Here is a 13,613-nt window from a genome sequence, read left to right as displayed (position 1 = left end):
GGCCAACATAATCAATGATAAGATAATTATTAGTTCATAGCTAAAAGAGTAGAAAATTTTAAGTTCTAGTGTTTTAACATATTTTTGAAAAAATATTGAATAATAGTAAAGCTACAGAAGGATATTTTGGAAAAAAAAAAAAAAGACAACTAAGTGGAAGCACTGGACAAAAGGACTTTGTTTCTACATACAGACTTTCACATACCACTTTGACAGTTTGGTCCCATGAGCCAGACACCACGAGCTGCTCACCTCTGGTTTGGCTCCAATCAACACTATACACCTAAAAACATTTTAAAGTGTTTAGAAAGCAAAATAGCATCAAGTTTAATGTTGCATTGTATCTCTTTATAACAGTAGTAGCTAGCTACAACAACTGATTTACCTCATCAAAACATCAACTAGCTGGGTATCAGTGGTTCATGCCTGTAATCCTATACTCAGAAGGCTGAGATCTGAGGACCTCGGTTCAAAGCCAGCCTGGGTAGGAAAGTCTGTTGATACTCTTACATCCAATTAACCACCAGAAAGTCAAAATTGGAGCTGTGGCTCTTGTGGTAGAATGCTAGCCTTGAGTAAAAACTCAGGGATATAACCCAGGCCCTGAGTTCAAGCCCTAGTACTGGCAAAAACAAATAAACATCAACTAAAGTCTTATTCAACATGGTGTCTGAGAAATGGAAGTGGGGGGGGAGGATGGGAAGAGATGGTAAGGGGAGGAGGCAACAATGCTTGCTCATGTAATTGTAACCCCTCTGTACAGTATTTTCACAATTAAAAAAAAAGAAATGGAAAAATCACCTTGCCCATTCATGCATAAGCAGGACACATTCTGCCTTATTACACTCTATGGACTCATTCCAAACCTTCCTCACCAAAATAAGCTATATGTACTGTTGAACCTACCAACAAATCACTGTTGTAACTCCTCAAGGAAAGGTCAGAGCAGATTAGAAAGTATTCATCTAAAAAGGCCTTGTGCAGTCAGTGTTTATCAGAAAGCATTAAAATTCAATTAATATCCCTATTGGGCCTTTCTTAGAAAAAGCTTCTAGGGACCAAGTGGTCCTTCTATATCTCTTGGCAAACAGCTTTAGTGACCTGGTACTGATAATCTTTTGTTTTGTTGTTTGTTTTTTGGTTGGTTGTGGGGCCTGAACTCTGGTCCTGGACACTGCCCCTCAGCTCTTCAGCTCAAGGCTAGCACTCTACCACTTGAGCCACAGTGCCACTTCTGGCCTTTTCTGCTTTATGTGGTGCTGAGAAATCGAACTCAGAGCCTCATACACGCAAGGCAAGCACTATATCACTGAGCCACTGAGCCACCTTCCCAGCCCAGTACTGCCACTCTTAACTTCAGCTTCCCTGCTCTCAGTGAACCATTTTAGGTGACATGTCTAAAAATGTATGGATATGCTTTTGTTCATTCTGTTGCTTACACAACAAATGATACACAGATCACTACTGTAAGTAAATTTAACAAAATACTGCAAATTTACTAAAGTAGTAATGACACAGATCTAAGTACATACCATTAAATAGGATCAGCCAGAGGGTTATTTTCAGTCTTAAACTGCCCACATATATGTAGGTGTATGCCTGTGTAGGCTTTTTGTGGCTTAAGTAGGTTATTACCCAATGCTCTATTACCCAATGCTATGCTCAGACATGTGAGAGCCTGAGGGCGGGGGAGGGCAGAATCAATAGTACTGATCTTGTCCTTATTTAAAATTTTGATGTTTTGAAGCTGGGAAGGTGGCTCAGTGGTAGAGTGCTTGCCTTGCATGCATGAGGCCCTGGGTTCGATTCCTCAGCACCACATAAGCAGAAAAACCTGGAAGTGGCACTGTGGCTCAAGTGGTAGAGCGTTAGCCTTGAGCTGAAGAACTGAGGGACAGCGTCGCACAACCGACAAATAAATAAATAAATAAAATTTTGATGTCTTAACCCCAAAAAGTCCAACTTAGAGAAGCATAGATGGTGGTTGCCAGGACCTGTGAGAGGGACAGAAAAAAATGGATCATGAGCAATGAGGAGATGTTGGTCAAAGGTATAAAATTTAAGGGAAATCTAAATATCCAATGTCTTCGATTGTACATATAGTTAGTAATAATGCATGTATACTTGAAATATGCTGAGACAGTAGATCTATAGATACACACACACACACTAATATCAGGAGATCAATAAGTTAATTAGTTTGACTGGAAATAAGATATACCTACATCAAAACATCTTAAATATATACAATTTTTATTTGTCAATGATATTTCAATAAAGCTGGAATATGTAGCCAGGTGTGAAGGCACCACTCAGAAAGCTGAGTCAGGAGAACTATAAGTTCAAGACTACCCTAGACTACATAAAAACAACAGCAACCAACAAAAACGCTAGGAAAAAATTTCAATAAAACTATTAAGGTTCTAGAAAATAGAGATGAAAATTTTCTGTCTTGTACATTAAAGAATTTGCATTCATTTTATGTTCTAAAACATTACACTATCAGATGATCTTAATGACCAAATTAAATTAAACTAGCCAAGTAAGCACCTCCCATGTCAGACCCTGGTCCTAGCTCTGGTGCTGCCCATTCTCACGCCCTGAGTTCCAGCCCACAGGCTACATGTACTTTATAAAATCTGAACCTTATCAAAACCATTCTGAAAGGCTATATAATATCACTGAAACCAATTCCCAAGGAGCTTATTTTTAATCTATTTTATAGTATATTTAATTAAAAATTGTCCAATAAAAACTATGCCCAGAGTTTTCAGTGCCTTCCTCTTCCAGGGCACTCTTTGCTTGGCTTCCCATACTACTCCTCTGGCCTCACCACCTGAATAACTCATTCCTACTTTTCCCTCAGACTCAAGGATACATTCCTTGCCTTCCCAACACTGTAGCCCCTCAGCCCACGATAAGCACTAAACATGAGATGAACACAGCCTCAGTCTCTCTATTTCAAAGAGATCATCTTCCCATCTGTACCAAGTGAGGAAACTTGTAGAGTCAAACTTTTTTGCAATGAATGAATGCACAGAGAAAAAAGTCTGAGTGGAAACCCTATCTCCTCTTAGTGTATTCTTCCATCTCTTTCCTATTCTTAACTTCCCTTACCACTCCCACTCAAAGAGTAGACAAAGTGTATGGTCAAATTAAATAGAGAGAGATCCACAAAATCTGATCTTAATCTTTAAAAGCAGAGTTTTTCTAAAAGTCTATTTTATGAAGTTTCTCTCAGCAGTGGTGAAGAAAATTAATTGGGACAATGGAAAAGATGGGGGTGGAGACTACTGAATAGTATTTTGTGCTACTTTATGAAATCTGAATTTCATCAAAACCATTTTGAGAGCACATATTTTACTAGTGAAATCATCCCCAAAGAACTTTTTTAATCTATTTTTTTTTACAGAACTGCTCCCTTTCCAAGTTGCTCTATTTAAAAAATGTCAAATAAAAATTACGCCCCAAATTTTCGTACTTATCTGTATGAATGTAAAAGAAAAAGACAGTGACTTTTAATTATTAAGAGATCAGAAAGGTTTTCAATGTCAATACAAAGCTTAATATTTTTTTCATTAAGGATTTAAAATCATGTATAAAATTATAGAGAATAGTATAACCTCCTATTATACACTTTTTATTGTTGTTGTCAGTCAGGGGGCTTGAACTCAGGGCCTGGGCACTGTCCATGAGCTTTTTCACTCAAGGCTAGCATTCTACCACTTTCAGCTACAACATCACTTCTGATTTTCTGGTGGTTAACCAGAGATAAGAATCTCAATGACTTTCCTGTCCAGGCTGGCTTTGAACCACAATCCTGAGATCTCAGCCTCCTAAGTAGCTAGGATTTACAGGCATGAGCCACCAGTGCCCAGCCACACTTTCCATAATGATCTACTTTGCTCATCTGTTTCATCTAACCCATTGCTGGCTGACTGAATCACTGCTAGAGTATCTTAACACCCACCACTTTACCTGTAAGTACTTTAGCAGGTATTCTTCTACATCAGCACAAGGTCGTTTTCACCCCTGCCAAGACTAACTATAGCCCTCTAATATCACCTGATACTTAGTATCTTCATGTTTGTACCGATTATTAAAAGAATGACTTTTTATAGTTGCTTTCTAAAAATCAATATCCAAACAAGATTTATCTTTTACATTTAGTTTTATGTTTCTTAAGTCCTTTACCTAAGGTTTTGCTTTTTCTGTTCTCCTTTCTAGGCCATTTATTTGTTGAAGAAACACAGTTATTCATCCTGCCCAATGCCCTCTATTCTGAATTTGGCTAATTGTTTCCTCATGGTGGTGTTTAACTTCTTCCTCTAGACTTCCTATTTCCTTTAAATTTAAGTTAGATCTGATGGCTTAATCAGGTTTTTAGCTTCCTATTATATTAGGAGGCTTATAATTTCTGATTGATCCACTTTTAGTGATCCTAGACTGTTCAGAGAAAGCTTCAATCTTCTATTAATAGTTTTAGCATCCGACCATGTCCCTCATCCAGAGTCATTATTTCATTAGGGCTACTGAATGGTGACTTTCTGTTATTCCTTCTGTATACATTACGTGGGATTCTGTTACAAACAATTTTAAATCAGCTTTTTGCTTACTCACAACAAAATTTCAAATGGAAAAGGCTTCATTTCCTTACCTTTATTTATTAATTTTCAGAAAAATGAGTCAATTGCCCTAGTAATCTTTAATGTTGGTAAGGTTTTTTCTAGTAATTACAATCCCATGTAAGTAGTAGAAATATATATAATGTATGTATGTGGTCTGTACATGTGTGATGCTGCAATTCATTATTGTCATTCTTTATGATGTTTGTATTGTCCCATCTTTGGACAATGAAAGTGTGTTCAAGTTGTCTCTTCTATATTTTGGACATGCCTACAATGGCCTCTTATAGTCTGCCTGCCTTCCTCGCTTCCTTCCTCTCTTCTTTCCTCTCTTCCTTCCTTCCTTCCTCCTTCCTTCCTTTTTCTCCTTCTCTTTCCCTTTCTCTCTCTTTCTTGGAGATAGATTTTCAACTCTGTACTTTGTACCTCCTAAGCAGATACTCCATCACTGTACCAACCCCTCTATCTAGCCTTTTTGGTATTGGCTACTTTGAGATAGGATCTCAAGTTTTGTCTAACTCGGACCAAGATCCTCCTATTTTAGCCTTCCCATAGTACCTCAGCTGACAGACATGTCTCACCATGCCCAGTTTCTTTCCACTGAGCAGACTTTCTCAAACTTCTTTACCCTCTTGAATGTAACAGAGACTTACTTGTTCAATCTCAGTCTCCTCTATTGCTGGGATGACAGGTATTTGTCACTGGCATCCAACTTTTCTTGTTTTCTAACACAAGAAGATAGCTTTGATTCATCTTGTATAGTATTTGCCCTGACCTGAATAAATGATTTTTCAAAGAACACTGATCGTTTTTGAAAAAAATTAGTATTTAGAAGCCAAAATCTAGACAAAGAATATTCACTGCTACTGAGTAACTTTTGTCTCCATAGTAAAAGACCTAAAAATGTGTGTGTTAGTTCTTCAGGCAAAGGACAAGAAATCAGTTTCCCAACAAAGAAAAACCCCGGAACTGGATGGATTCACTGATGAGTTCTATCAGACCTTAAAAGAAGAACTAACAACAACGCTTGTTAAATTCTTTCATAAAATAGAAAAATAAAAGGATTCATTCTACAAAGCCAGTATTATACTCATTCTAAAACTGGACAAAAGCATAACAAAAAAGGAAAATTAAAGACCAATCTCTTTGATGAACACTGATGCTAAAATTCTCAACAAAACTCTAGCAGCCCAAACTCAACACATTAGAAAGATCAAACCCAATTATCAATTTTTTTTTTTTTTTTTTGGGTCCGGTCGTGAGGCCTGAACTCTGGGCCTGGGCGCTGTCCCTCAGCTCTTCAGCTTAAGGCTAGCGCTCTACCACTTGAGCCACAGCACCACTTCCGGCTTTTTTCTTTTTGCTTATGTGGTGCTGAGGAATCGAACCCAGGGCCTCAGGCATGCAAGGCAAGCACTCTACCACTGAGCCACCTTCCCAGCCCCCAATTATCAATTTTTTTCATCCCAAGGATGCAAGGATAGTCCAACATATACAAATCAATAAATGTAATAATACATAGCAGGAACAGAATCAAGAACATAAATCACATGATCATCTCAATGACACAGAAAAAGCCTTTGACAAAATACAACATCCTTTGTGATAAACAGTCTAAAGAAACAAGAAATAAAAGGAACCTACCTCAACATTCTAAAGGATACAGATGAAAACCTATAGCTAATATCATATTAAATGAGTGGGAATTGAAATCATTTCCACTAAAGTCAGAAACAAGACAAAGGTGTCTACTCCCACCACTTTTGCTCAACGCAGCACTAGAATTCCTAGCCAGAGCAACAGGATGAGAGAAAGAAATTAAAAAGATTCAAATCATCACTATTTGTAGATAAAAACTTCTATATCTGGGAAACACCTTCAGAAACCTAACAGGATATAAACTCAACACTAAAAACGTTAGTAGCTATCTCTACAGAATAAATGAATATTCTTTGAAAGAAGTCAGAAAAACAATTTTAGTCACAAAACAATAAAACACCAAGGTTAGCTAAGGAAGTCAAAGAGCTCTCTATAAAACCTTTTAGACAGAAATCAAAGACCCCAGAAGATGGAAAGACTTCTCACAGTCATGGACTAGCAGAATTAATATCCTTAAAATGGCCAAAAAGCAATCAATGAACTATCCATCACATTTCTAAAGGTCATTCTTCACAGAAACAGAAAAATCAAGCCAACCAAGTGCCAGTGGCTTACACCTATAATCCTAGCTATTTAGGAGGCTGACATCTAAGAACTGCAGTTCAGAGCTAGCCTGGTCAGCCATATCTGAAAGATGGTTATCTCAAACTGACCTTTTCAACAAGATAGCCAGTAGCACTCACTGGAGAAGAAACGGCTTCATCAATAAATGGTGCTGGCAAAGCTGGTTATCGACTTCCATGAGACTGAAACTAGACCTAAATCTCAAAATCAACTCCCAATGGATTGAAGATCTCAAAGTAACACTTGAAACTTTAAATCTACTACCAGAAAACACAGGGAAAAGTGGCAAAGTTACAGGCACAGGAAGTTACCCTGATTGCCCAGAAAACAAAAATAAAAATTGACAAATGAAACTACATCAAATTAAAAATTTCTGCACAGCAAAAGAAACAAATACTGGAACCAAGATACAAACCACAAAATGAAATTCTTGTCAGTTATTCAACACATAAAGGACTTATATTCAGATTATACAAAGAGCTCAAAAAGTTGAACAGCAAAAGAACAAATAATCTAATTAATATATGGCCAAGCAGACTGACAAAGCAGTTCTCAGATGAAATAGAAATAGGTAATAGACTCATGAAGGAATGTTCAACATTGTGAGCCATAAGGAAATGCAAATCAAAACTACACTAAGGCTGGGAGGCTGAGGACCAGTGGCTCACGTCTGTAATCCTAGCTTTTCAGGAGGCTGAGAGCTGAGGGTGGCAGTTCAAAGCCAGCCCAGGCAGGAAAGTCCCTGAGACTCTTATCTCCAGTTAACTACTAGAAAACCAGAATGGTGCTGTGGCTCAAGTGGTAGAGCGCTAGCCTTAGCCGAAGAGCTGAGGGACAGCACCCAGGCCCAGAGTTCAAGCCCCACAACCGACAAAAAAAAAAAAAAAAAAAAAAAACTACACTAAGATTTCATCTCACTCTAATCAGAATGGCAATCTTCAAGAAAACAAAAAACAAATGCTGGCCAGGATGCAGAGAAAAGGAACTCGCTACATTATTGGTAGGAATGAAACCAGTGCAACCACTGTGGAAATCAGTATGGAGGTTACACAAAAAACTAAAAGGAGACTTTCCTTATGACCCCACTGTACCATTAGTGGGCATATATGTTAAGGAGAGTGAAGCAATATACAAGCAATATGCCAATATACCCATGTCTATTTCATCTCTATTTCCAAGAACCCAGTCGTCCAGTCAGCTGAAGATCTCAACACGTATACTATGGGATACTATGCAATTATAAAGAAAACATTGATGGAACTGGAGACCATCATCTTGTGTGAGATAAGCCAACCTCAAAAAGCCAAATACTGCATGTTTTTGCTTATTTATGGAAGGACATATATATTCATGAACAGTACGTGTATATGTAAACATACATAGATACATAAGTATATTTTCATATATACCCATAGAACACAATTGGAGGATTCAAATGAGGGGAAAATGATGGTGGGTGAATAATTTCAATACATTGCAACTATGTATGAAAAAAGGCACAAGTTATCTTAATGAAATCTGATGAGCAAAAGGGCACTAGGGGATCTGACAAAGAGAAAGCAATAGAGAGGGTTTTCTGATTAAAATGTAGTATATGTATATCTGAAAGACCACAGTAAAACTCCTAGATGCAATTAATATACACTAAAAAATTGACAACAGGAACGTAAAACAGGCTGTGTGGGGGAGAAGTGGCATTAGCAGGAGAGAGACAGGTGAACAAAACGAGTAAATGTTCCTTAATAATACATGCATATTTGGGTATGACTGCAATCCAAACTATTCCCTAGGCCACACACACACACACACACACACACACACACACACGCCACACAAGCCAGATCTAGATATAAATTTTCTTTAGCTGATTTGCCTCATATTCAGTATTTAATGCTGCTACTGTTGAAATATATTTCAGAAACCCTCACGTATCGTCCTAAAGCCTAAGGACAATCTCATGGTACCTTGGGGAAAGGTCTGCCTACCCCTATAAGCACCGCAGGGCAGGCAAGTTCTTTTGGCATAAGGAAAGCCACAGGCCTTGGTGGAGTGGGTGATGCCACAGGATGCTACCAGGGGCATTCTGATTGCCTAATGAGAAGCCTGACCTTTCGTTTCATTCCACATCCTTAGGCCAAGATGTACTTTCTGCTTGAATACTTAAGTAATAAATGACATCTACTATGTACAAGAAATATTAAAGTTTAAACCAGTCCCCTGAAAACACTTCTTATGGACAGCCCCAAAGAGATTTCAGTCAGAGTCTAAGAAGGAAGAACCATCAGCCCAGAGAGACACCCAGATTCCCTTCCTACCTCCTGGGTGTGTTCCTTATACACCTGCAGTGGCCCCGCAGTGTTGACAGTGTCCCACAGCTGCAGTGAGCCGTCGCCACTACAGGTGACGAGGACGTGCTCATTGTTCTCACTCCACGTCACGTCAAACAAACCATCATTCCAGTCGAAGCTACAACAGAACAAGCGAAAAAACCTAAGTAGAAATTACACAGACCACTGGATGAATGAACAAGAGCCACACTATCATGGGCACAATTTTTCATGTATTTTGACACACATGATCTCATATTATCTTCACAACGATGGGAGAGAAGTAAAACAGGTACTTGACAAAAAACAAAACAAGTTCAGATAGGCTAAAAGAACAGACCAGATTTCAGGCCAGTGTGGTGGGTCATACTGAAAACCTCAGCTACTTTGGAAGCAGAGATAGGAAGATTTTAGTCAGTGGCCCACTCAGCAAAGTTGTGCAAGACCCTACCTAAACTAAAGCAAAAAGGTCCAGCAAGAGAGGCCCAGAATTCAAACTCCAACAACAATAACACAGAAACACACACACACACACACAAATTACTAATACGAAACAATTTGTATGAAGTCCTGTTGCCATACAAATTTAGACCAATAATTTTAAACTTTCCCGTCAATTTTTCTCCTGAGTTAGGAATGAAGTTAGCTTCTGACAGAACCTGGTTTCTTTTCTCTACTTCTGTCCAATGTTGAGGGAAGTATTAATGCTTCTAGCAGTCCCACAGAGAAAAAGGCATGAAAGAAAGGGAGGTCCCACTGTTATACAATATGAATAATTAGGTCTTGTCCAATTACATTAAGACAGCAAAGACAGGCAATGTTCTATTCTACACTAATTAGTTTACTCTGTTTAAACTTGATGAATTATAAATGGACACTCAAAAAGTAAACGTGATTCAGTTTGCAAAAAAAAAAGTGAGAACATGGCATATTCCTAACCTAATGGCAAAAATTATTTCTATTCTATTCAAATGCTAAAGTTTCTTTTGTAATGCAAATTCTAAGACCTACTTATGCGAAAGGTCCAAAACCTAATTCTACAAAGATGTTACTAGCAAGAGAATATAAGTTTAATAATTAGAACCACCTTACCTTCTAAAAATACAAAGCCCAGATTCATTTTGATCAAGTATTAGTAGTGTTCCACAACCTGATGAGAAAAAAAGCAAACTCAAAGTCATGCTGTTGAAGTTGTCAGGGGAAACATTTAAGTCATCTTAAGTGAGTGCCTGATTTTTTACTACTACAGAATTCCTCTCAAGTATTGGGACTATGTATACAAAAGGATTAAAATTTTCATATTTGTTTTACCCTACTGGGGGTTCAACTCCAGGCCTCTTGTTTCTTTTTTTGCCCATTTAAGGCTGGTGCCCTACCACTTGAAACACACCTCCACTTCCAGTTTTTTGCTGGTTAGTTGGAGATAAGAGTTTCAAGGACTTTTTGGTGACCAGACTAACTTTACAACACAAACTTCAGATCCTACCTTCCTGTATAGTTAGAATAATAGGCATAAGCTTTAAATTTTTCATACTATGCTTCAGTCATTTCATATTCAACTTAACCATTTTACCTAAATGGAATCCAGACACTGAACTGCTGATGGGAAAAGACACGTTGAGTACTCACTCAAGGTACCAGGCAAGGTGGCAGGCACACAAACTTTCCTGTTACCTTTCCTTCTGACAATGAGAATCCTCAGACTCAGGAGTCCCCTCCAATCGTGATTCTTCTACTAAATCATGCTGCCTTGCCAAAGATGAAAAAGATTTAACAATGGACTTAAAATATGAGTGCGGAAATACCACGCACTTGGTAGGAAAAAATATTATATCAGTTACCTACCAGCAATGCATTATTTTGTTGAAAGATTAATGTATTTGAAAGTTTACATTTATCTTTAAAAGGGGGGATGGGGTACTCTCCTGTTTAAACATGACTGACTTAAAAAAAAAACCCACCAATTCCACTCAAGAGATTTTGCAAATGATTTAAAGTAATACTTCAGGCTTAACTGTGATTAAGCACTAAGAGCCACTGATGAAAATATAAGGAAAGCCAACCATCAGTGGCTCATGCCAGTAATCCTAGCTACTCAGGAGGCTGAGGTCTGAGGATCACAGTTCCAAGCCAGCCTGGGCAGGAAAGTCCGTGAAACTCTTATCTCTAATAAACCACCAGAAAACCAGAAGTGGTGCTGTAGCTCAAGTGGTAGAGTTCTTGCCTTAAGCTGAAGAGCTGAGGGACAGCATTCAGGCCCAGAGTTCAAGCCCCATGACAGATTAAAAAATAAAAGGAAATGTTTGCCTCCAAGTTTTACACAGCATATTTTTTTCCTACTGTAGGACTAAATAAAAACACTATGGATTACTGACAGCATCCATCTTGCTTCAGAGTATAACAAAAGCCAGAACATAAACTTAAAAAAAGTAAAAGTAAAGCCAGATGGAAAGCTTAAAAAAAACCAGATAATCACTCCCTAGATAAAAGTTTACAAATACTAAATATTTAGCCAGGTATGGTAGTGTACACTTGTAATCCCAGTCATTTGGACTGCAGAGGCAGGAGGATAGAGACTTCAGGGTCAGTCCAAGCAAAGTGAGTGAGGCCCTATTTCAAAAAATAAATAAATAAAAGCAATAAAAATAAATACAAATAAAAGGGCTGGGAGGCCTGTCTCAAGTAGTAGAGTGCTTGCATTAGCATGCATGAAGCTGTGGGTTCAATTCCCAATATTGCAATCATTAATGAGAAATAATAACAGTAAGTTAAGCAAAAGTGATCATGGGCCCAGGCCTTTGCCATTCCATCCAATTCACGGGTCACTCGCAGCTTGAGTCTCCTGACAGCCACTTGCAGTTATATACATGAGGCACAAAAGAAAAATGTTCTCTTTCTTTTTCTTCATGTTAGTACTGGAGTCTGAACTCAGGGAATCCAGACTGCTAGCCTCTACCCCTTGAGCTCCTCCTCCAGCCGGACTTTTTGGCTGATTATCTGGAGACTGCACGGCCTTTTCAGCCCAGGCTAGCCTCAAACCCTGATCTTCCGGATCTCAGCCTGCTGGGCAGCTGGGACTACAAATGAGAAGCAGAAGGCAGGCACCGGGGTGATCCCACAGACACCCTCCAATCGGTCTGGTGCCTTGGAGTAAGGCACCGCGCCCCCCGCACAGATCCAGGCCACCAACCACGTGGGCCAGGAGGGACAGGGGGCCGTGCACTGAGCAGGAACGTCCGGGGGCGAGGGCGCTGGTAACCACAGCAAAAGGGGCCGGACGACGGGCTTTGCTGGCTGGTGAGAAAGCTCGGCGCGGCCCGCTCCTCTGCTGCCACCTGGCGGCGGCTGGCGGCACCGCGCGCCCGCGGAAGCGCTTCCCCCGTGCCCCGCCCCGGCGCGCGCTCACCCGCGATGCCGTAGTTCTGCGCCGCTGCGCAGGCCAAGCGCCCCGGCAGATACGGAGAGAACTCCGCGGCGTAGCCGTGGCGGCCCGGCACCCTCAGCGTCCGCGCGGCGTTCATGGCGCCCGCCCGCCCTCCCGCCGCCGCCCCTCGGCCTCGCCGTCCCGGCTGCGGAAGCCGTCCCGAGTCCGAGGCGCACGGTGGCAACTCGCTGGTTGAAGTTTGTGGTCCGGCAAAACCAAGCGGAAGTGAGAACGATGGTCTTGGAAGCCTGCATTTTGATTGGTCCGCCAGGGAGAGGGCGTGGAGCCCGAAGGAGACCATTTTTGTTTTGGGCAAAGCAAAACTCTTTTGCACCTGCCCCCAAGCTCCAACTGGGTGGGGAGTTTGAGTTTCTGGAGATTCTGACCGTTTTCGTTGTTACATCTCAGGTTCTACTGTGGGATATTTTTTAAGCTAATTTGGACGTTTGAAAGACTGGCATTTCTTGGTGGTTATGAAAGATGAGCAGCTCCAGCCAACTCTGAAACCATGCAGCTAGTGCAAAAGACAGTGAATGAGTGGTCATTTAGCCAGGGTAACAGGAGCAGGTGTCAGGCAGCATTGAAGCTAAGAGGGAAAGATTATCATAAAAAATATTTTTTATTTAAACCCCCCCCTATGACGGAGTTCTGTGGACCACCTCTTGTAATCTCAGCAACTTAGAAGGTGATGTATGTTTGAGTATAGTCAAGACAAAATGTTAACCGACCCTCATTCCAAACAACAAGCTGAACATGGTGGTAATACCAGCTGCTTGGGAGAGTAGGTAAAGAGGATTGTTGTCTGTGGCCTCATCTACAAACTAAAACAAAAAGTCTAAGAGCATGATTCAAATGGTAGATCCCTCGAGGGAGGCTCAAGTTCAAACCCCTATACAGCCAAAAGAAAAGAGAAACTGTGTGCACAGTGAAATTATGTACATATATGTATATGTATGTATATCATGTATTATATATAGTGTAGTACTAAGTGCTCAACACTGAACTAATTAAGGA

At 40.0% G+C, this 13,613-nt stretch overlaps 1 protein-coding gene across 1 annotated transcript in view; it reads right to left on the bottom strand.

Annotated features, from left to right (window-relative positions):
- Pex7 (peroxisomal biogenesis factor 7) overlaps positions 1-12,794 on the bottom strand; it is a 60,049-nt gene extending 47,255 nt beyond the window's left edge. Inside the window, exons 1-4 of the mRNA XM_042672773.1 lie at positions 12,582-12,794; positions 10,268-10,325; positions 9,164-9,314; positions 206-283 (exon numbers count right to left, since the gene is read on the bottom strand). Of these exons, the coding sequence (XP_042528707.1) occupies positions 206-283; positions 9,164-9,314; positions 10,268-10,325; positions 12,582-12,696 (402 nt within the window). The 5' untranslated portion in view covers positions 12,697-12,794. The remainder of the gene's footprint in view (positions 1-205; positions 284-9,163; positions 9,315-10,267; positions 10,326-12,581) is intronic.
- Between the last annotated feature and the right edge of the window lie 819 nt (positions 12,795-13,613).

This window comes from Dipodomys spectabilis, unplaced genomic scaffold, assembly GCF_019054845.1.
Source record: "Dipodomys spectabilis isolate Male_0828 unplaced genomic scaffold, ASM1905484v1 ptg000001l, whole genome shotgun sequence".
NCBI classification, from domain to species: Eukaryota; Metazoa; Chordata; class Mammalia; order Rodentia; family Heteromyidae; genus Dipodomys; species Dipodomys spectabilis.
Note: the sequence above shows the minus strand (reverse complement) of the source record. Positions and strands in the feature narration are given on the sequence as shown.